At 47.6% G+C, this 24,762-nt stretch overlaps 1 protein-coding gene across 2 annotated transcripts in view; it reads right to left on the bottom strand.

Moving 5' to 3' along the window:
• The window catches only part of LOC140717082 (DENN domain-containing protein 2D-like), a 105,850-nt gene that overhangs the window by 42,351 nt on the left and 38,737 nt on the right, over positions 1–24,762 (bottom strand). For both annotated transcript variants that reach the window (XM_073030263.1, XM_073030262.1), the window contains exons 5-7: positions 22,446–22,586; positions 18,805–18,953; positions 7,504–7,681 (exon numbers count right to left, since the gene is read on the bottom strand). In XM_073030263.1, the coding sequence (XP_072886364.1) occupies positions 7,504–7,681; positions 18,805–18,953; positions 22,446–22,586 (468 nt within the window). The remainder of the gene's footprint in view (positions 1–7,503; positions 7,682–18,804; positions 18,954–22,445; positions 22,587–24,762) is intronic.

Here is a 24,762-nt window from a genome sequence, read left to right as displayed (position 1 = left end):
CAGCATTTTGTGTGTGTTGCTTGAATTTCCAGCATCTGCAGATTTCCTCGAATTAGCTGGGTTAGACTTGTCCCGTTTCTTGAGTACAGGACATACCTGGGCAATTTTCTACATTGCCGGGTAGTTGCCGGTGTTGTAGCTGTACTGTAACAGCTTGGCCAGTGGCGTGGCTGGAGCACGTCTTCAGGACAGTTGCTGGGGTTTTGTCTGGGTTTTTGTCTGTCCCCTTGCAGTATCCAGTACTTTCAGCCATTTCTTGATGTCACATAGAGTGAATCAGATTGGCTGCATACTGACATCTGGGATGCTGGGGCTTCTGGAGGAGACAGAGTTGGATCATCTACTTCTGACTGAAGATTGTTGCAAATGCCTCAGCTTTATCTTTTGCACAGGTGTACTGGGCCTCTCTATCATTGAGGATGGGGATATTTGTGGAGCCTCCTCTTTCAGTGAGTTGTTTGATTGTCCACCACCATTCATGGCTGGATGTGGCAGGACTACAGAGCATACATCTTATCTATTACAGAGCAGGTGCAGAGCACCCCTGTGGCCACCCCCATCACCAACAGGTGACCACAACGCTAATAGTTTCAAATTAAATATGCAAAGAGATAGGTCTAATTCTGAATTGGAGAAAGGCCAAATTTGATGGCATCAGAAATTATCTGGTAAGTATGGATTGGGACAGGCTGTTTTTATGGTAAAGATGCATTTGGAAAGTGGGAAGCTTCCAAAAGTGAAATTTTTAGAATACAAAACTTCTATGTTCCTGTCAGAATAAAAGGTAAAGATAACAAGTGGAGGGAACCTTGGCTTTAAAGAGATATTGAGGTCCTGGTTAAGAGAAAAACGGAGGTGCATAGCAGGTTTAGGCAAGTAGGAGGAAAATGACGTGCATATGGAGTACAAGAAATGCAAGAGGATACTTAAGAAATGAATCAGGAAGGCTAAAAGAAGGCATGAAGTTGCTCTAGCAGACAAGGTGAGGGAGAATCCTCAGGGATTCTACAAGCACATTAACAGCAAAAGGATTGAAGGGGACAAATCTTCCTCTGGAAGATCAGAATGGTAACCCACGAGTGGAGCCAAAACAGATTGAGGAGATCTTAAAAGAATTCTTTGCATCTGTATTTACTCAGGATATGGATACAGAGTCTATAGAAGTGAGGCAAAGAGGCATCAACTTCATGGACCCTGTACAGAGGAGATATTTGGTACACTGAGGCAAATCAGGGTGGATACATCCCCAGGGAAAGGTAGAATAGGTTTGGACTGTATTCCTTAGAACATAGAAGATTGTGAGGAGATTTAATAGAGGTATTATGAGGGGTATAGATAGGGTAAATACAAGCAGGTTTTTTCCACTGATCTTGGGTGGGACTACAACCAGAGGTCAAGGGTTAAGAGTGAGAGGTGAGAAGTTTAAGGGGAACATGAGGAGAAACTAATTCACTCAGAGGGTTGTGATAGTGTGGAATGAGCTGCCAGCACAAGTGGTCCACGCAAGCTCAATTTCAACATTTTAGATAAGTTTTGATAGTTACATGGATAGTAGAGATATGGAGGGCTATGGTCATTGGGAGTAGGCAGTAGAAATAGTTTCAGCATGGACTAGATGGGTCATTTGTGATTTCTCCTTGAGGCAAGAGATATGTTTTACCTTCTGTCAAAAATTCAGGCACTTTTTCAGGATTTTTCAGAAAATTGTGGTACATATTAATAGGTACGGATGAAAGTACTCTTTTAACCAATAATTACGAATATTATATACTTTTCCAGTGGTGGATATATTTTTATAATTTATTGTAGCATATCCATTGTAACCAGGTGTTTGCATGTCTTCAATTGTGTGAGTTTTCAATTTTCTCTCCCTAATTCAGCTTGCTTTTTGATAATTGATGAATGTTTGATTAGATATTAGACCAAAAGTTCATTATCTCTGTGGGTAATTCTGTGCTAGGATTGGTGAAATTTTCGTACATCAAATTTAGTTTCAATGTCCTGTATAAACCTTGTCCATGTTTCTGAACTGAAAATTCAGTTTTCTTTGCCTGGCACATTTCATGCATCTACTCAGTCTGGCTTTGTACGCATCCAAGCTTTTGTGTTAGTGTAAATTATCTTAATTGGCTGGCTTTATCTTGTATGAACCTGGTATTTCCTTAGCTTTCCTTCTCTTAACTTTCTTGCACAGATTATTCATTTTATACTCAATTAGGTGGGCTCAAGGTTTCAAATTTGTTTCTTAATCTTTTCTGCCATTTCAGTGTTCTCATTTCATTACTTAGTCTTCGGTATCTATTAATGTGTGCCTCTACTTTGGAGTGATTGCACTGAACTGCTGTTAATGCAGTGCAGTATGTTATTATGTGTAGTTCTTCAAATTTTCAAGTTTTCCTATCATGGTAGTTCTGCAGTACTTTATGTTCTTTGTATCAAGCAGTAACTTGTGACCATAAAAAAATGTACAGGACAAACAAATACACCTTTGATTGGAGCCAGAGTGGATGTTGTGTTTGAGCACGCTGCCATCTTACCAGACGATACTTAATATCTGTCAGAAAATAGTCTGACAATGTGCTCAATGTCCCATCTGCCTGTCCCTAACTTTGCCACTACCCCCCGCCAAACCTTCCCCCTTTTATACTGCCCCTACCCTCTCCTCACCTACGATCCCAGCTGCTTATTTATTTAGAGATGCAGATTGTAATGGGCCCTTCCGGCCCAATGAGCTCATGCCATTCAATTACACCCAGGTGACCCACTAATCCTCTTGTCTTTGGAATGTGGGAGGAAATTGAAGCACCCAGAGGAAACCTACGTGGTCACGGGGAGAAGGTACAAACTCATTGCAGACAGCGACAGGAATTGGGTCGCCAGCGCTGTAATAGTGTTATACTAGTCACCATTCTGTTCCCGACCTAGATCTCTGTATGCACACACACACGCAGACACACACACACAAACGCAGTCTCACACACACATACACACACACACACACACACACACACACACACACACACACACACACACACATACACATACACACAGCACATACAGAGATCATTCTCCCAAGGTGTTTTGCAAACTTTACATTACAGTGGATTCCAGTTCATTAGGTGTCAGTTAATTGGGGCAGTTGCTTATACACGACAAACACTAACTGAGAAAATTGTTGGGATTCCCTTCATTTATTTGGGACACGATGCTGCTTCTTGGGGTAGGAGACTGTTGCTAAGCAGGTCCTAACTAGCATCAGTATTAGATGCTACACCATGCTTGGAGAAAACAGATTTTAAATAGTGCTAGTTGAGTGTGTTTGTGTTCAAAAAGCAGCAAATTTTGTCACTGAGGTTTGCTGAGAAATAAACACTAGGACAATTCAGAACTGCTTTGGTTCACTGTAGTTTCAAGCATTCCAGCCATAAACAGCTGGGAGTGAAAATGAAATGATCTCACTACATCAGCAAGTTAGGAACTATGAAGATTTTGAAGATATTGATCATTTTAGAATGTACAATAAAAATGAAGATTTGGAGGATGGCATTAAATGAAGGCACCCATCTGTACTAGGTGTTAGTGTGTTTTATACTTGGCGTACACTGGTGGAACTGCTTCGTTGATAATACACATTGGCATTGGTAGAGTTATACTACGTTCTGAATTTCATTTAAATACATCATTTGTATCTCAGTATGTCTGATTTATACCTTTTTAACTATTTCCATGAAACATCGCTAATGGGGCAGCTGCTTAATTGGGCCAAAATGTACTGGCCCTGATGCATTGCAATTAACTGGAATCCACTATGAAATCCTCTTGAAAGGCCACCATAGAACTTCCCTCCCAACCACATCTGCAGGAAGTGTGATCCACATTCCAACCACACACTCTTTGTTTTTAAATCTCACGTCACGCTTAATTCTCTTAGCCACGAGCTCCTATCCTCAACCCTGGCACCAACCAGCATCTTCCCACTGTTCACTCTATCCTGAATTGGACCCTACTAAATGTCTTCTTGTTTTTCTACAAAGGAAATAATAACTTTAATTATACAGCACTTTTCATACAGACCACATAGTTCAAAATGCTTTTCAATGACAGAAGCACAAGTACAGAAATAAAATAAAAAATGTGATTCTGGAACTGTTGGGGCCTGTGTTTTGCTGTTTGGAGATCGTTTGGGTGCTTCAGAGCTCTACAGTTTCTGACAAGATTCTGGGAGGCAGAGGCAGTGTGCGGGAACCTCTCAGGGGTTGGGCTGCAAGCTGATGTTTGGCTTTATTTCACTGATTAAAGTGACAAGGGAGATTGAAGCATCGAAGTGAGTACAGAGGGTGAACACGGCTGCTTGGTTTTGATTGCTCTGTACCGGAGAGGGAAGAGCCTGCAGCTGCTCCCAGCGAGTGTTGTCCAGGACTCTCTCTTTCAGTCTTATGCTCTGTGCTTTTTTGACTAATCTTCTTGGGCTTTTATTGTGCAGGGTGGGGGAGGGGGGATTTGGGGGTCGCCTTTCTTTCCCTTCTTGGGTTCATGGCTACCCTGAGAAGAAGAATTTCAAAGTTGTATACTTTGATAAGAATGAACCTTTGAACCTACTATGAGCTCCTGGTTTTATTTAAAAGTCTTTCAGCGGCATTCTGAATATGTTGAAGTTTGTCAATAGATTGCTTTGGAAGGCCGGTATAAAGTGTATTGCAGAAATCTAGTCGATTTGATATAAAGCTGTGAATTAGTTTTTCACAGCCACATCCTCTCTAATCAGTCCTTGTAACCACAGTCACACATCCCAAGGAACTTCATGTAAATATTTTCTGGACCCTCTCTAAAGCCTTTGCTAATTCCTTTCTGTGGCAACCTGAACTGAATACAGAAACTCAGTGCAGACTGGAGCAGTATTTTCAGTTTAATTTCCTTGTTTTTAAGTCCTTTTTGACAGAACACAGAAGTGCAGGCGCCTCATCAGTCACTTTCACTACCTGTCCATAAGACCATGACATAAGACGCCAATTTAGGCCATTCCATTATGACTGATTCATTATCACTCTCAACTCTACTCCCCTTCCTTCTCCCCATAACCTTTGACACACACTGATCAAAAACCTATCACCTCTGCTTCACATATACCCAATACTTGGTTTAATCCTTGAGGTGATCACCCTCTCCTTGTGTGGGCTAGGACAGTGATTACGTGTTCCCATACCCGCCGAGGGGGAGCATCAGCCTGCATATTTGTCCTCTCAGGAGGGGGAGGGGAGGAGGCTCAGGAATGTGGGGGGTGGGTGGAGATGGTGTAATGGACACCTTTGAGACAAGAGAGCCCAGAGAATTCTCCACTAACGAATTAATGAGCTTGGAGCAACACACACAAAATGCTGGAGGAACTCAGCAGGCCAGGCAGCATCTATGGAATAAAGTACAGTCAACATTTTGGGCCAAAACCCTTCGGCAGGACTGTTGAGGGGAAAGGTCATTCTTCAAGCCCTCTGCGGATCAGGATACCTTTCGTCTTCTGCAACATTCCTCACATTCCACTCAGGGTTCCCTGCAAAGGATATCAGCTAAAGTTTGCCAGCAGTGGGAATCGGGGGGGGGGGGGGGGGGTTACTGCCTCATTGTTATGGGGGGGGGTCATTTGACCTGCATCCCTCTCTCTGTAAACAGAGTGTAAATGATAGAGGGAGGGATGGGGAGGGGTAAAGAGGGAGGGGGCGGGGTGAGAGTGGGGAGAGAGAGGGGAGGGGAAGGGTTAGAAGGGGAGAGGGGGATGGGGAGAGGGCGAGTGGGAGAGAGAGGGAGAAGGGGAGAGGGGAGATGGAGAGGGGAGATAGAGGCGGGAGAGAGAGGGGGAGAGGGAGGGGAAGTGAGGGGGAAGAGAGGAGGGAGAGGGGGAGAGAGGTGGGAGAGGGGAGATAGAGGCGGGAGAGGGGAGATAGAGGCGGGAGAGAGAGGGCGGAGAGGAAGGGGAGAGAGAGGTGGAGAGTGAGAAAAAATGAATGGAGATAAAACAGAAAAAGAGAGATTATGGGACAGAGGGGATATGGGGAGGGGAAGAGGGGGATGGGGGCATGAGATTGAGAAGGGGCATGGGGAGGGGGTGGATAGGGAGAGGGGCAGATGGGGAGGGGGAGAGTGGCAGAAGGGGGAGGGGGAGAGGGGGATGGGGAGGGATGGATGGGGAGGGGGAGAGGGGGATGGGGAGAGGTGGAGAGTGGTGGGCGCGAGAGTGGCTGGGGGGGCTGAACTTCTATTTTTCTTTCCAATGTGGACGACTTCATATTTACCAGCATTGTACATTTGCCAGACCCTTGCCCACTGCCTTAAACTGTATCTCTCTGCAGATTTTCCATATCTTCTGCACAATTTGTATTTGCATTTAAGTCGCACACAAAAATGCTAGAGTAATTCAGCAGATCAAGCAACATCTATGGTAAGTAATAAAATGATGTCTCATGCCCAGACCTTTCATTAGGACTAGAAAAGAAAGGGGACAGAAGCCAGAATAAAATGGTGGGTGGAGGGACTGGAGTATAAGCGAAAATGTGATAGGTGAGACCAGGTGGGGGGATTGAAGTGAGAATCAAGACATACAAAAAAGCTGGATGAACTCAGCAGGTCGGGCAGTATCCGTTGAAAGAAGCAGTCAACGTTTCGGGTTGAGATCCTTCGTCAGGACTAAAGAAGGAGGGGGCAGGGACCCTATAAAGAAGGTGGGGGGAGGGTGGAAAACCAATCAGAGGAAAGATCAAGGGGTGGGGGAGGGGAAGCAGGGAGGGGATCCAGTCTCCAGCCCCTTGGTATGAACATCGAATTCTCCAACTTCTGGTAATTCCCTCCCTCTCCCTTCCCCCATCCCACCTTCACTCTCCTCTTCTAGCTGCCTATCACCTCTCATGACTCTGCCTTCTTCTGCTACCCATAGTGCTTTCCCCTTGGATTCCTTCTTCTCCTCTTCTGCCTATCCCCTCCCTCACCCCTTGATCTTTCCTCTGATTGGTTTTCCACCCTCCCCCCACCTTTATAGGGCCCCTGCCCCCTCCTTCTTTAGTCCTGACGAAGGGTTTCGACCCGAAACGTTGACTGCTTCTTTCAACGGATACTGCCCGACCTGCCGAGTTCATCCAGCTTTTTTGTATGTCTTGATTTGACCACAGCATCTGCAGTGCACTTTGTGTTTGAAGTGAGAAGCTGGGAGGTGATAGGTGGAAGAGATAAAGGGTTGAAGAAGATGGAATCTGATCGAAGAGGATGGGTGGACCATGGGAGAAAGGAGGAGGACACCAGAGGGAGGTGATGAGCTAAAACTGGTCCCGTCTAACTAATGCATATCGTGCAGTCATCCAGGGAGAAAGATACAGGGACCAATAAATCCTCAGAACTAACCACAGTGCTCCAGAGGCCCCCTTGGAACCAACCCAGTGCCCCTCCATGTTACGCTTGCCTCTGACACTGTATTCTGCTCCCTCCAGCATGCTGGGGTCCTCTTTCACTCCCCACACTCACCTCTTCGATGGGCATCTCCTGAACCTCCTCGAGGAACTGCCTCTGTACGCCGACCACAAAGGGGGTGGGGGAGCACACTGTGTCCAGCATCACCCTGGGCAGCACAGGGATGTAGGTGTGTTGCCAGGTGAAGGGGTAGAGCAGGGCGGCCAGTCCATGGATGCACTGTGACAGGGTGCTGTGGGCAGAGCAGGAACAGAGATCACCGTCAGTCAAAGTACATACACTCTGTGGCCAGTTTATTAGCAACAGGAATGGAACCCAGTGTAGTCTTCTGGGAGAAGTCAGAGAGTGGTAGTGGAGGATTGCTTCTCTGAGTGGAGGCCTGTGACTAGTGGTGTGCCACAGGGATCAGTGCAGGGTCCATTGTTATTTGTCTAGGAGCTAGATAGGTATCTTATGGATAGCGGAATCAAGGGATATGGGGACAAGGCAGGAACCGGGTATTGATAGTAGATGATCAGCCATGATCTCAGAATGGCGGTGCAGGCTCGAAGGGCCGAATGGTCTACTTCTGCACCTATTGTCTAATATCATCTATATCAATGATCTGGATGATAATGTGGTAAATTGGATCGGCAAATTTGCTGATGATACAAAGATTGGAGGTGTAATGGACAGTGAGGAAGGTTTTCAAAGCTTGCAGAGGGATTTGGACCAGCTGGAAAAATGGGCTGAAAAATGGCAGATGGAGTTTAATACAGACAACAGACAGACATACTTTATTGATCCTGAGGGAAATTGGGTTTCGTTACAGTCGCACCAACCAAGAATAGTGTAGAAATATACCAATATAAAACCATAAATAATTAAATAATAAGTAAATAATGCCAAGTGGAAATTAGTCCAGGACCAGCCTATTGGCTCAGGGTGTCTGACACTTCGAGGGAGGAGTTGTAAAGTTTGATGGCCACAGGTAGGAATGACTTCCTATGACGCTCAGTGTTGCATCTCAGTGGAATGAGTCTCCAGCTGAATGTACTCCTTGCCTAACCAGTACATTATTGAGTGGATGGGAGACATTGTCCAAGATGGCATGCAACTTGGACAGCATCCTCTTTTCAGACACCACCGTCAGAGAGTCCAGTTCCACCCCCATAACATCACTGGCCTTACGAATCAGTTTGTTGATTCTGTTGGTGTCTGCTACCCTCAGCCTGCTGCCCCAGCACACAACAGCAAACATGATAGCACTGGCCACCACAGACTCATAGAACATCCTCAGCATCATCCGGCAGATGTTAAAGGACCTCAGTCTCCTCAGAAAATAGAGACAGCTCTGATCCTTCTTGTAGACAGCCTCAGTGTTCTTTGACCAGTCCAATTTATTGTCCATTTGTATCCCCAGGTATTTGTAATCCTCCACCATGTCCACACTGACCCCTTGGATGGAAACAGGGGTCACCGGTGCCTTAGACCTCCTCAGGTCCACCACCAGCTCCTTAGTCTTTTTCACATTAAGCTGCAAATGATTCTGCTCACACCATGTGACAAAGTTTCCCACCGTAGCCCTGTACTCAGCCTCATCTCCCCTGCTGATGCATCCAACTATGGCAGAGTCATCAGAAAACTTCTGAAGATGGCAAGACTCTGTGCAGTAGTTGAAGTCTAAGGTGTAGATGGTGAAGAGAAAGGCAGGCAGGACAGTCCCCTGTGGAGCCCCAGTGCTGCTGACCACTCTGTCTGACACACAGTGTTGCAAGCGCACATACTGTGGTCTGCCAGTCAGGTAATCAATAATCCATGACACCAGGGAAGCATCCACCTGCATCACTGTCAGCTTCTCGCCCAGCAGAGCAGGGCGGATGGTGTTGAACGCACTGGAGAAGTCAAAAAACATGACCCTCACAGTGCTCGCCGGCTTGTTCAGGTGGGCGTAGACATGGTTCAGCAGGTAGGCGATGGCATCCTCAACTCCTAGTTGGGTCTGGTAGGTGAACTGGAGGGGGTCTAAGTGTGGCCTAACCATAGGCTGGAGCTGCTCTAGAACAAGTCTCTCCAGGGTCTTCAAGTGTTAGGTATTGCACTTTGGAAGGACAAACCGAGGTAGAACATACAAGGTAAATGGTAGGGCACTGAGGAGTGCAGTAGAACAGAGGGATCTGGGAATACAGATACATAATTCCCTAAAAGTGGTGTCACAGGTAGATAAGGTCGTAAAGAGAGCTTTTGGTACATTGGCCTTTATAAATCAAAGTATTGAGTATAAGAGTTCGAATGTTATGGTAAGGTTGAATTTGGAGTATTGTGTGCAGTTTTGGTCACCAAATTACAGGAAGGATATTAATAAGGTTGAAAGAGTGCAGAGAAGGTTTACAAGGATGTTGCCGGGACTTGAGAAACTCAGTTACAGAGAAAGGTTGAATAGGTTAGGACTTTATTCCCTGGAGCATAGAAGAATGAGGGGAGATTTGATAAGGGTATATAAAATGGGTACAACCATATAACAATTATAGCATGGAAACAGGCCATGTCGGACCTTCTAGTCCGTGCCAAACGCTTACTTTCACCTAGTCCCACTAACCTGCACTCAGCCCATAACTCTCCATTCCTTTGCTGTCCATACACCTGTAACACTTACCCAACAGGCTGGTATATGTCTAGGGGAAAAAGAAATCCAGCCACACACCAACCCACCTCCCGTACACGCAGGTGCTGTGAGAATCGAGTTTATGCCTCGCGCCCCGCCGGTAGTATCAAACTCACAACAAATACCGGTATGACATACACTTTAAAGAGTTTACTAAAATTAAAAGAGTATTAGGCAGTACAATATATATATATATATATATACAAGAAAAAAACAAAAGGCGCCAACTTATCAAAGTTCAGTCAGTTTAGTGCACATCGGTGGAGCTCATCCAGCGAACCATTCGACTCCTAGGTGGTTGTCCTCCCGAAACTCCCACTTCGGACTCCCCGGTGGTCTCCCGAGCGCACGTCCTCCTTCCTCGGCGTCTCCCTCTGGACTCCTCAAGCCCGCGCAACCCCTCCCCCAAGGTCCCAGCCTCACAAAACACAATAACATTCCCCATTGATTAACAAGTGAATACAATTACCATATCAGCCATTCTAAAGTGAAACAACGGCGAGAGAAACTTTTAACAGACAAAGAAGCATTCCTACTCGGAACAAACCAAAGAAGCCCTTTTTAGTAACATACACAGGACATTGTACACACCTATCCAATTTTACTTTAAATGACAATATCGAACCTGCCTCTACCACTTCTACTGGAAACTTGTTCCACACAGCTACCACTCTCTGAGTAAAGAAGTTCCCCCTTGTGTTACCCCTAAACTTTTGCCCCTAACTCTCAACTCATGTCTTCTTGTTTGAATCTCCCCTACTCTCAATAGAAAAAAGCCTATCCACATCAACTGTATCTGTCCCCCTCATAATTTTAAATACCTCTATCAAGTCCCCCTCAACCTTCTACGCTCCAAAGAATAAAGACCTAACTTGTTCAACCTTTCTCTGTAACTTAGGTGCTGAAACCCAGGTAACATTCTAGTAAATCTTCTCTGCATTCTCTCTATTTTGTTGACATCTTTCCTATAATTCGGTGACCAGAACTGTACACAATACTTCAAATTTGGCCTTACCAATTCCTTGTACAATTTTAACATTACATCCCAACTCCTATACTCAATGCTCTGATTTATAAAGGCCATCATACCAAAAGCTTTCTTCACCACCCTATCCACGTGAGATCCCACCTTCAGGGAACTATGCACCATTATTCCTAGATCACTCTGTTCTACTGCATTCGTCAATGCCCTACCATTTACCATGTATGTCCTATTTTGATTATTCCTACCAAAATGTAGCACCTCACACTTATCAGCATTAAACTCCATCTGCCATCTTTCAGCCCACTCTTCTAACTGGCTTAAATCTCTCTGCAAGCTTTGAAAACCTACTTCATTATCCACAATGCCACCTAGCTTCATATCATCTGCATACTTTCTAATCCAATTTACCACCCCATCATCCAGATCATTAATGTATATGACAAACAACATTGGACCCAGTACAGATCCCTGAGGCACACCACTAGTCACTGGCCTCCAACCTGACAAAAAGTTATCCACCACTACTCTCTGGCATCTCCCATGCAGCCACTGTTGAATCCATTTTACTACTTCAATATTAATACCTAATGATTGAACCTTCCTAACTAACCTTCCATGTGGAACCTTGTCAAAGGCCTTACTGAAATCCATATAGACAACATCCACTGCTTTACCCTCGTCAGCTTTCCTAGTAACTTTTTCAAACAATTCAATAAGATTTGTCAAACATGACCTTCCACGCACAAATCCATGTTGACTGTTCCTAATCAGACCTGTCTATCCAGATAATTATATATGCCATCTCTAATAATACTTTCCATTAATTTACCCACCACTGACGTCAAACTTACAGGCCTATAATTGCTAGGTTTACTCTTAGAACCCTTTTCTTAAACCATTCTGTTGTTGATTTACTCTTGTGTTTCAGATTATTGCCTTGTTGCATCATCCAACTTCTATTAAGCTTCAGGTGACAGACCGCTACCGACATTCTCCTGTATAATGTCTTGATACAATTTTGAATTCATTGTTCCTTCAATGACTGCAAGCCATCCAGGCCCTGAGACAACAAAGCAGCCCCAAACCATGATGCTTTTTCCACCATGCTTCACAGTTGGGATGAGGCTTTAGTGCTGGTGTTAGTGCCCTTTTTCCTCTAAACATTGGGCATTTCTGTCTCATCTATCCACAGGACATTGTTACAGAAGCGTTGTGGAGCATCCAGGTGGTCTTGCAAACTTGAGACGTACAGCAATGTTTTTTTTTTAGAGCAGTGGTTTCCTCCATGGTGTCTTTCCATGAATGCCATTATATAGTGGAGACATGAACAGAGACTTTGGAAAGTTTTAGAGGCTTCTGCAGGTCTTCTGTTGTTACCCTTGGGTTCTTTTTCACTTCCTTCAGCATTGCATGTTGTGCTCTTGGTGTGATCTTTGCAGGACACCCATTCTTAGGGAGAGTATAACTATACTAAATTTTCTCCATTTGTAGACAATATCACTTACTGTGGACTGTTGAACACTCAGGTCTTTAAAAATGCTCTTGTAGCCTTTTCCAGATTCATGCATCTCTACAATTCTTCTTCTAAGGTTCTCTATAAGTTGTTTTGATTGAGACATGGTGAAAATAAAGAGATCTTTCTTGAGAAGCACTGTCAGCTTCCTGAGAAGCTGTCAGTAAACTGACTTTGTGTGTCTTTTTTTTATATATAGGGCAGAGGGCACCTCTACAACCCACACCTCCAAACTCATCTCATTTATTGGAACACCTGACTCCAAATATCTTTTGTAGAAGGCATTACCCCAGAGGTTCTCATACCTTTGTGAACCTAGACTGTGATTGTTTAAATGGTGTACACAATAATGATGAGAAGAAGTATAATTGTTTGTGTGTTTTAGTTTAGGCAGACTATGTTTGTCTTTTACTGTAACTTAGATGAGGATCAGACCACATTTTGAGTTATTAATGCAGAAAACCAGGTTTGTGAGCAAAGGGCTTACAAACTTTTTCTTGCAACTGTATACCCCTGTCGTCTGTCCCTCCTGATTGGCTAGTCCTCATCCAATCAGGTTTCTGCTGCCACGCCTTGTTTAAAATCGAATTCTAGTTCTTACTTAGAGTGAGACTTTCATCTTTGTTAAAAAAAAATTCCCATAATTTCATTTCCATGGCTTCCTTCACCAGGCCGATGAGAAAGACCAGGAAATCTAACAAAGAGGAAGTCTTTGCTATTTTCATGGTTTCCAGAAGAATCACCAGGATCTTGAAGAAATACCAGATTAATACCATCCACAAATCAGTAAGGAAGCTCAAATCACAGCTGATGCGGGCCAAGGGTGACCTGGGACTCAGGTCAGCTGGCATGTACAAGAATCCCTGTGAATGCTGATCAGTGTATATCAGCCAGACGGGACACACAGTGAAAACCCACATCAAGGAGCACAGGTGATGTATCAGTTTAAGTTACCTGGAGAAATTGGAGGTAGCAGAACATTGAATTCACAATATCCATAGGATTGATTTTGGCACAGAACTACTGTGCTGTGCCAATGGCTTTTGGGACCTCCTGGTGAAGGAAGCATTGAAATTAAACTAGAGCAAAAGAATTTTAAAAAAAGACAATGTTGTAAACAAGGTGGGAGAGTAGAAACTTGATTGGATGAAGACTAACCAATTGGGAGGGACGGACGATGGGGGTATAAATATCATCCGACTAGACATGCCCAGGCATCATCCTTGATGATGGCAGAGTTTGTCATCGAAATGTCAGTTATAATCAATAACCGGCTGGAAGCCAAGAAGAGTTTATTCATCATATAGAACGGGGAAGTACTAGATCCTTTCTCACTTCAGATAGCTTATATTCATAGTGCAGGAGCCATGCATCTGTATTCTATCTGTGTTGTATTCTGCGTTGTGTGTTCTGTTTACCATGGCGACTAGTCACATGACTGGTGGAATAAGTCATGTCTTCATGCTTTGTAGGAGCTGAGGGCCAGTGGATGTCATATCTTCTGCTGACTGCTCAATCATGCTTAGCTTATACTTTAGTTTCATTGCTTCAAGATCGTATGTTTGCTTTTGCAAATATAAAAAATTGGAGTACACAGCTTGGACTTTTGGAGCAATCATTACAGGAGTGTGGGCACATCTTGCAACGGCCATTGTTTTGGTTCGGCCGTTACATTTTACATCTGAGGAACAAATGTGTGTGAGCCATGAGTTTGAGCCCCAAGGGGTAGTTCAGGGTGCTCATTCTCAGCCTGCACCAAGGAGGCACTCTGAACCTCTCCCATATCCAATAGTACAAGGGGCTTCTGAGGACACAGATTTACAGTTTGATGACACGTGTTTCAGATCTGGCCTTAGGGACGCAAAAGGAAATAACAAGCATGGTGATGCAATAACGTATTACATCTCTGCGTAAAGAGAGACTCAAATCTTCAACAGTGATCCCCAGCATCATCCATAGAACCATAGAACATTACAGCACAGAAACAGGCCTTTTGACCCTTCTTAGCTGTGCCGAACCATTTTTCTGTCTAGTCCCACTGACCTGCATCTGGACCATATCCCTCCGTACATCTCTCATCCATATACCTGTCCAAGTTTTTCTTAAATGTTAAAAGTGAGTCCACATTTACATCTTCATCTGGCAGCTCATTCCACACTCCCACCACTCTCCTTGTATGTTCTACCTTGGTTTTTCCTTCCAAAGTGCAATACCTCACACTTGTCTGTATCTACGAGGCCTTTCAAGAGTAGCATTGAAGACAAGACTGACAATTATGATGGCTGTATTTTCTTGAACAGTTAACCTGGAGTTTGTCAAAAGTTGCCAGTGGGCTGATCCAGAGGAAAGATCCAGAGGAAAGACCCAAGCCTTTAGGAATATTTTGGTGATGAGAACAAAATTGCTGTGGCTTACATGGAAAAGGCTCTTCCTTGGTCACATATTAAATCAGAAGACTGAAATCACTTCAAGATTACAGGCCTTTTCTTACAAGCTGTTGCAATGCTATGGAAGATGTGCAGGACATGTGAGTTGGACATGCTTGATAATATGAAGATTGTTGTAGATAAGATGCCCGAACTTTGGGAAAAATGGAGATCGTTAGTCTAAAAACTGCCAGAAAGGCACAACTGTAAGGTTACTTTCACTGTCATTGTTGATTTTATTGAAAGACAAGTAAAGATTGCTATTCACCCAATGTTTGGAAAAAAAATACAATGCTACATCACCAGCAGCAAGTGAAGGTGTGAATGAAACTGGGTCACAACTGGCTGTCAAGCTAAAGGAAGCAGCTTTGCCACTACTGTGGCTACTGTGGAAAGCAAGGGTAAAACTGAGCCTGGAACTGATGAAAAGGCTGCAGATTCAAAAGAAGCTGTGAATGAAGCAAACACAGCAGCGAATACTGCTTTAGCATCTAACGGCATTAGGGGACTGGTGATCATGATTGTAAACTTCCTATATTTCCAGTTTGGGTGAAGTCGAAGAAGAGTAACAAGACAGTGGTTATTCACACTTTTCTCGATCAAGGAAGTACAGCAGTGTTCTGCACAGAGAGCCTCATGAACAAGCTCAACCTAACAGGAAAAGGAACACTCGTTCAATTACGCATGAAGGGTCATGAAAAGGTCGTGAGCAGCTATGCTGTTTTAGTCGCTGGCTTAGATTGTGAACACTTATTGTGAATTGCCTAACATCTGTACACAGGAACATATGCCTATCTACAAAGGGAACATTCCTCATCAGATCTTCAGGAGTGGTCTCACCTGAAGCATATACTGTACATTTGCTGGAAATTGAGCTGGTGATGGGAGTGAATGTGTCCGAGGCTTTGGTGCTGATGCAAGTGATTTGTATTGTTAATGATCGACCCCATTCAATCAGAACAATGTAGGGTTGGACTGTTTACGGTGATGGTGGCCAGAGCTGACAGTTAATGGGGTTTCAGTTTTGAGCTTGGGTCAGCTTTGGCATCAGCGGTTCAAGACAGATTGCAGTCAGAATGAACAACCTGGTTTGACAGGAGATCTTAATCCAGGATAGTCTGCTTACCAAAAGAGGTCATTTGTGTAAATGTTGAGATTTCATGTCTCCTGTGTCTTAGTAGTATGTAGCTGTAACTACTCAAGTACAATAATTAGGGGGTAGGAATGCAAGAGTCACACATCTGTATCTATCTGTAATCATTACAGGGGTGCAGGAGCCACACATCTGTATGTATCTGTAATCATTACAGGAATGCAGGAGCCACACATCTGTATGTATCTGTAATCATTACAGGAATGCAGGAGCCACACATCTGTATGTATCTGTAATCATTACAGGAATGCAGGAGCCACACATCTGTATGTATCTGTAATCAATACAGGAATGCAGGAGCCACACATCTGTATCTATCCGTAATCATTACAGGAATGCAGGAGCCACACATCTGTATGTATCTGTAATCATTACAGGAATGCAGGAGCCACACATCTGTATCTATCCATAATTATTACAGGAATGCAGGAGCCACACATCTGTATGTATCTGTAATCATTACAGGAATGCAGGAGCCACACATCTGTATGTATCTGTAATCATTACAGGAGTGCAGGAGCCACACATCTGTATGCACCTGTAATCATTACAGGAATGCAGGAGCCACACATCTGTATCTATCCGTAATCATTACAGGAATGAGGGCACACCACGCAAGTAGAACAACTCCGTATGGCTGCCGGCAGCGACTATTCATTTTTCTTGTTTTGGTATGGTTTGGCTACTACACACAGATTGATTGTATGTCCATAAAGTGATGCTAGGCTGCACATAAGATGACTGACAGGAAATAATAAAGTAGTGGTGGAGTTTGTGGGTGAAGGTGTTGATCAGCCTTACTGCTTGGGGAAAGTAACAGTTGCCACACAGCCTCCTCCCTGATGGGAGTGGGGCAAACAGTTCTGGAGCAGCATGGGTGGCATTCTTCTTCATGTTACTAGCCCTGTTCTCACATGGCCTCATCTATCACCTGTCAGCTCATATTCCTCACCCTCTTCTTCTGACTTCTGCCCCTTCCTTTCTTTTCATCTACCTGCCCATCACTTGCCTCTGGCACCCCTCCTCCTTCCATGGTCCACTCTCCTCTCCTATCAGATTCCTCCTTCTTCATCCCTTTACCTCTTCCACCCATCACCTCCCAGCTTTTTCTTTCATCTGCCCTCCCCCACCCTACCACCCCTCACCTAATTTCACCCATCATCTGCCAACTTGTACTCCTCCCTCTCACCCCCTCACCTTATTCTGGCTTCTGCCCCCTTCCAAACAGAGGTTGGAGGAACAATGCCTCATATTCCATCTGGATGGCCTCCAACCTAACTGGGTGACACGGACAGCTACACAGCTAGCTTCTGGTAACTTGTTCACCCCTCCCCCTCCTCTCTTTTTCCATTCACTATTCTGGTTCACCTCTTACTTCTCATCTACCCACCCTCTTTTCATGTTCCCTTTCTCCAGTGCTCCACTGTCCTGTCAGATTGCTTCATCTTTAGCCCTTCTTCCACTAATTCTCTCCCAGCTTCTGACTTCATCACACTCACTCACTTGCAGACACTTTAACAGTTGCATGCATGCACTCATAAGACACAGAGACACACACACAGACTCAGACATACACAAAGACACACAGACACTCACACACAGACACACGTACTCACACACACACTCACACACAGACACAGACATACACAAAGACACAGACACTCACACTCACACACAGACACTCACACAGACTCAGACATACACAAAGACACACAGACACTCACACACAGACACACGTACTCACACACACACTCACACACAGACACACACTCACTCACACACACACACTCACACAGACTCAGACATACACAAAGACACACAGACACTCACACACAGACACACGTACTCACACACATACAGACATGCACTCACACACAGACACTCACACACACACACAGACACTCACATAGACTCAGACATACACAAAGACACACAGACACTCACACACAAACACACGTACTCACACACAGACACTCACACTCACACACAGACACACGTACTCACACACAGACACTCACACTCACACACAGACACTCCCACAGACTCAGACATACACAAAGACACACAGACACTCACACACAGACACACGTACTCACACACAGACACTCACACTCACACACAGACACTCCCACAGACTCAGACATACACAAAGACACACAGACACTCACACACAGACACACGTACTCACACAGACACACGTACTCACTCACATACAGACACGCACTCACACACAGACTCAGACATACACAGACACACAGACACTCACACACAGACACACGTACTCACACACATACAGACACGCACTCACACCCAGAACACACACAGACTCAGACATACACAAAGACACACAGACACATGTACTCACACACAGACACACGTACTCACACACATACAGACATGCACTCACACACAGACTCAGACATACACAAAGACACACACTCACACACACACAGACACACACACAGACTCAGACATACACAAAGACACACAGACACACACACACAGACACACGTACTCACACACATACAGACACGCACTCACACACAGACACACACACTCACACACACACACACCACACCCTATTGCTAGAGTTGTGCCCATGCCTTGTGCTACATTTTGTTCCTGTTTGCGTACCTGAGCTCCTCAGCCAGGAAGATGACCCTCCTCTCGAGCATCATTGAGGCAAATATGTCAATGATGTGTTTCTCTGATAAGTATTTGAAGAGTGACGCAAAGTCCACGTGTTCGAGGCGAGAATCCGATGGCCGTGTCAGTTCAATGATCTGAGGAGGAACAGAGGAACAAGACCCATAAGACATAGGAGCAGAATCAAGCCATTCTGCCCATTGAGACTGCTCTGCCATTCCATCATGGCTGACTTAGTATCCCCCTCAACTCATTTTTCCTGCCTACTCCCCATAACCTTTGATGCCTTGAGTACTCAAGGACCTGTCAACCTCCATTTTAAATACACCCAATGACTTGGCCTCCACAGTCGCCTATGGCAATAAATTTCTCAGATTCACCACCCTCTGGCTAAAGAAATCTCTCCTCATCTCTGTTCTAAAGGGACATCCTTCTATTCTGTGCTGTGCCCTCTGGTCCGAGACTCCCCTACCATATGAAATATTCTCTCCACATCCACTCTATCTAGGCCTTTCAATATTCCATAGGTTTCAATGAGATTAAAACCATTCTTCTAAATCTCAGTGAGTAAAGGCCCAGAGTTATTAAACACTCCTCATACATTAACCTTTTTATGCTCAGAATAATTCCCATTGACCTCCTCTGGACCCTCTCCAACGCCATCGCACTCTTACTTAGATGTGAAGCTCAAAAATGATCACAGTACTTAAACTATGGTTTGGCCAATGCCTTATAAACCCCAGCATTAGGTCTTTCCTTTTATATTCTAGTGCTCTCGAAATGAACGTGAACATCGTGTTTGTTTCTTCACCACCGACTCAACCTGTAGGTTAATTATTAGGGAAACTTGCACCCAAGTCCCTTTGCACCCCTGATTTGTGAATTCGCTCCCCATTTAGAATATAGACTAGGTTTTTATTTGTTCTACCAAGTGTATGGCCATTTATTTCCCTACGCTGTATTCCATCGGGTACTTCTTTGCCCATGATTCTAGTCGAAGCCCTTCTGCAAACTCCCTGCTTCCTCAACACTCCTTCCCCTCCACCTCTCTTTGTATCATCCGCAAACTGCTGCCAGTACAGGAATGACACTGAGGCTCCTCAACAGGCAGTCATAGAGCCCAACTCATCACCAGTAGGCACCAGGCATGTATGCAGAAAGGTGCCGAGAAAGGGCCAGTAACATCATGAAGGATCCCACCCACCCTGCTCATGGACTGTTTGTCCCACTCCCATCAGGGTAGATGCATCCACTTTAGAACCACCAGACCCAAAAACAGTTACTTTCCCCAAGGAGTAAGGCTGATCAACACCTCCAACCACTAACCCGGCCCCTCCGCACCCACTTATTCCACCTCACTACACCCACTAACCCACCCCTTCGCACCCACTGACCACCACTCCGCACCCACTAACACACCCCTCTGCATCCACTAACCCACCCCTCTGCACCCACTAACACACCCCTCTGCATCCACTAACACACCCCTCTGCACCCACTAACACACCCCTCTGCACCCACTAACCCACCCCTTCTGCACCCACTAACCCACCCCTTTGCAACCACTAACCACCCCTTTGCACCCACTAACCCACCCTTCTACCCCCACTAACCACCCCTTTGCAACCACTAACCACCTCTTCGCACCCACTAACCACCCCTTTGCACCCACTAACCCACCCCTCTGCATCCACTAACACACCCCTCTGCACCCACTAACACACCCCTCTGCATCCACTAACACACCCCTCTGCACCCACTAACACACCCCTCTGCACCCACTAACCCACCCCTTCTGCACCCACTAACCCACCCCTTCTGCACCCACTAACCCACCCCTTTGCAACCACTAACCACCCCTTTGCACCCACTAACCCACCCTTCTACCCCCACTAACCACCCCTTTGCAACCACTAACCACCTCTTCGCACCCACTAACCACCCCTTTGCACCCACTAACCCACCTCTTCGCACCTACTAACCACCCTTTGCACCCACTAACCCACCCTTCTACCCCCACTAATCACCCCTTTGCACCCACTAACCCGGCCGCTCCGCACCCACTAACCCACCCCTCTGCACCCACTTATCCCACCCCTTCGCTCCCACTAACCACCCCTCTGCACCCACTTATCCCACCCCTTCGCTCCCACTAACCACCCCTCTGCACCCACTAACCCACACCTCTGCACCCACTAACCCGGCCCCTCTGCACCCACTAACCACACCTCTGCACCCACTAACCCGGCCCCTCTGCACCCACTAACCCACACCTCTGCACCCACTAACCCCGGCCCCTCCACATCCACTAACCCACCCCTCTGCACCCACTAACCCACACCTCTGCACCCACTAACCCCGGCCCCTCCACATCCACTAACCCACCCCTTTGCACCCACTAACCCACCCCTCTGCACCCACTTATCCCACCCCTTCGCTCCCACTAACCACCCCTCTGCACCCACTAACCCACACCTCTGCACCCACTAACCCGGCCCCTCTGCACCCACTAACCCACACCTCTGCACCCACTAACCCCAGCCCCTCCACATCCACTAACCCACCCCTTTGCACCCACTAACCCACCCCTCTGCACCCACTTATCCCACCCCTTCGCTCCCACTAACCACCCCTCTGCACCCACTAACCCGGCCCCTCTGCACCCACTAACACACCCCTCTGCACCCACTAACACACCCCTCTGCACCCACTAACCCACACCTCTGCACCCACTAACCCACACCTCTGCACCCACTAACCCGGCCCCTCTGCACCCACTAACACACCCCTCTGCACCCACTAACACACCCCTCTGCACCCACTAACCCACCACCACCACTTCATTATTTTGTCACTCCTGTTTCCAGCCTCACTTTATGGACATACAATCTATGTATATAAGCTTTCTGACATTATTGTTCATTTTTATTATTCTGTTCTTGATCTTGCTGTGATTTTTTTGTGCTGCATTAGATCTGGTGCAATAGTTATCTCATTCTACTTTACACTTTTGTCCTGGAAGTGACATTAAACAATCTCCAATTTGAATGTTTGAATCTTTGAGCAGTTTCCCAGAGAAGCTTTCCTCAGCACCTTGGTACACGTGACAAAGACAACACCATGATTCTGCATAGCAGGGCGCTCTGGAGGTTCACCTTTCTCCACCACAGGGGACTTCCAGCACCTCAGTTTGAAAGGGGCAGCCCCTCAACAGATCACTGAGGGTCTCTCTTCCATCCATCTGAGATATTTATCAGGAGCACATTACCAGTGATCCCCCCCACCAGTCCAACAAACTCTGCCCCCTAAGCAAGGCAGGAGGTTCACAGCATTTGGACAAGAACTGTAAGAAGGGGAAACCACTTCCAAAGACCATCCAGGTCTCAACACGCATGGAGCGTTAGACTGTTCCCTTTGGACCTGTGTGGCGGTTACACCACATCAATGTCACTTTGTGTTGTGTGAGAGTTCTATGTAATGCACTGTGCACCTCAGTCTGGAGGAACATCTGGCGGAGTGTGTTCCCCACCTCCCTCCACCCATGTCAGGAACATCGTTCACAACGGACTGGCCTCAGCAAAACAGGGAGCAAAAGAAGATTCCCGAGCTCCAGCCTGCCATTGACTCACCTCTGTCCCTGACTCTGGGATGAAGCTCTTCACACGAACAGTCTTCCCAGGGGCAGGAAACGTGGCTTCTCGTAACCCTTGCATGAAGGGGTAAATGACAGCCATGCAGATCTGCCTCCGCTTCTCCACCTCATCCAGGATCTGGGAGGAGGGGAGTGAGAGTAGATCCAGTGAGAAACAAGGAGGCCTCCGCACCAATCCGCATTCCCCAAACACATCGTTCACAATGTTCATACCACGGTAATCCCTACACCCACACTCCTCTCCTGTTGTCCTCCTCCACCATCAACCCTTCCACACCCACACGTCCATGCCTGTAACCCCCCTACACCCACAGATGTGCCTGTAGTCCCCCCCACACCCACACGGATGTGCCTGCAGCCCTCAAACACACCCACACATCCATGCCTGTAACCCCCCTACACCCACAGATGTGCCTGTAGTCCCCCCCACACCCACACGGATGTGCCTGCAGCCCCCAAACACACCCACACGTCCATGCCTGTAACCCCCCTACACCCACAGATGAGCCTGTAACCCCCCCAGACCCACACAGATGTGCCTGTAGCCCCCCCCACACCCACACGGATGTGCCTGTAGCCCCCCCTACACCCACACCCACGTGCCTGTAGCCCCCTCCACACCCACGTGCCTGTAGCCCCCACACACGGATGTGCCTGTAGCCCCCCCCACACCCACACGGATGTGCCTGTAGCCCCCCCTACACCCACACCCACGTGCCTATAGCCCCCTCCACACCCACGTGCCTGTAGCCCCCCCCACACCCACGTGCCTGTAGCCCCCTCCACACCCACGTGCCTGTAGCCCCCTCCACACCCACGTGCCTGTAGCCCCCCCCACACCCACACGGATGTGCCTGTAGCCCCCCCCACACCCAAGTGCCTGTAGCCACCCCCACACCCACACGGATCTGCCTGTAGCCCCCCCCACACCCCTGCGGATGTGCCTGTAGCCCCCCCCTACACCCACACGGATGTGCCTGTAGCCCCCCCCCACACCCACACGGATGTGCCTGTAGCCCCCCCCACACCCCCGCGGATGTGCCTGTAGCCCCCCCTACATCCACACGGAATTGCCTGCAGCCCCCCCCCACACCCACACGGATGTGCCTGTAGACCCCCCTACACCCACACCCACACCCACGTGCCTGTAGCCCGCCCCCACACCCCCGCGGATGTGCCTGTAGCCCCCCCTACATCCACACGGATTTGCCTGTAGCCCCCCCACACCCCCGCGGATGTGCCTGTAGCCCCCCCACACCCCCGCGGATGTGCCTGTAGCCCCCCCTACATCCACACGGATTTGCCTGTAGCCCCCCCACACCCCCGCGGATGTGCCTGTAGCCCCACCCACACCCCCGCGGATGTGCCTGTAGCCCCCCCTACACCCACACCCAAGCGGATTTGCCTGTAGCCCCCCCACACCCCCGCAGATGTGCCTGTAGCCCCACCCACACCCACACGGATGTGCCTGTAGCCCCCCCACACCCACGCGGATGTGCCTGTAGCCCCCCCCACACCCCCGCGGATGTGCCTGTAGCCCCCCGCCACACCCCCGCGGATGTGCCTGTAGCCCCACCCAGACCCACACGGATGTGCCTGTAGCCCCCCCACACCCACGCGGATGTGCCTGTAGCCCCATCCACACCCACACGGATGTGCCTGTAGCCCCCCCACACCCACACGGATGTGCCTGTAGCCCCACCCACAACCAAGCGGATGTGCCTGTAGCCCCCCCACACCCACGCGGATGTGCCTGTAGCCCCCCCCAACACGGATGTGCCTGTAGCCCCACCCACACCCACACGGATTTGCCTGTAGCCCCCCCCCCCACGCGGATGTGCCTGTAGCCCCCCCTACATCCACACGGATTTGCCTGTAGCCCCCCCACACACCCGTGGATGTGCCTGTAGCCCCCCCACACCCCCGCGGATGTGCCTGTAGCCCCCCCTACATCCACACGGATTTGCCTGTAGCCCCCCCACACCCCCGCGGATGTGCCTGTAGCCCCACCCACACCCCCGCGGATGTGCCTGTAGCCCCCCCTACACCCACACCCAAGCGGATTTGCCTGTAGCCCCCCCCCACACCCCCGCGGATGTGCCTGTAACCCCCCCACACCCAAGCAGATTTGCCTGTAGCCCCCCCCCCACACCCACACGGATGTGCCTGTAACCCCCCCACACCCCCGCGGATGTGCCTGTAACCCCCACACCCCCCCGCGGATGTGCCTGTAACCCCCCCACACCCCAAGCAGATTTGCCTGCGGATGTGCCTGTAGCCCCCCCCACACCCAC

The sequence above is a fragment of the Hemitrygon akajei genome, chromosome 27 (genome assembly GCF_048418815.1).
Source record: "Hemitrygon akajei chromosome 27, sHemAka1.3, whole genome shotgun sequence".
Taxonomy (NCBI): domain Eukaryota; kingdom Metazoa; phylum Chordata; class Chondrichthyes; order Myliobatiformes; family Dasyatidae; genus Hemitrygon; species Hemitrygon akajei.
Note: the sequence above shows the minus strand (reverse complement) of the source record. Positions and strands in the feature narration are given on the sequence as shown.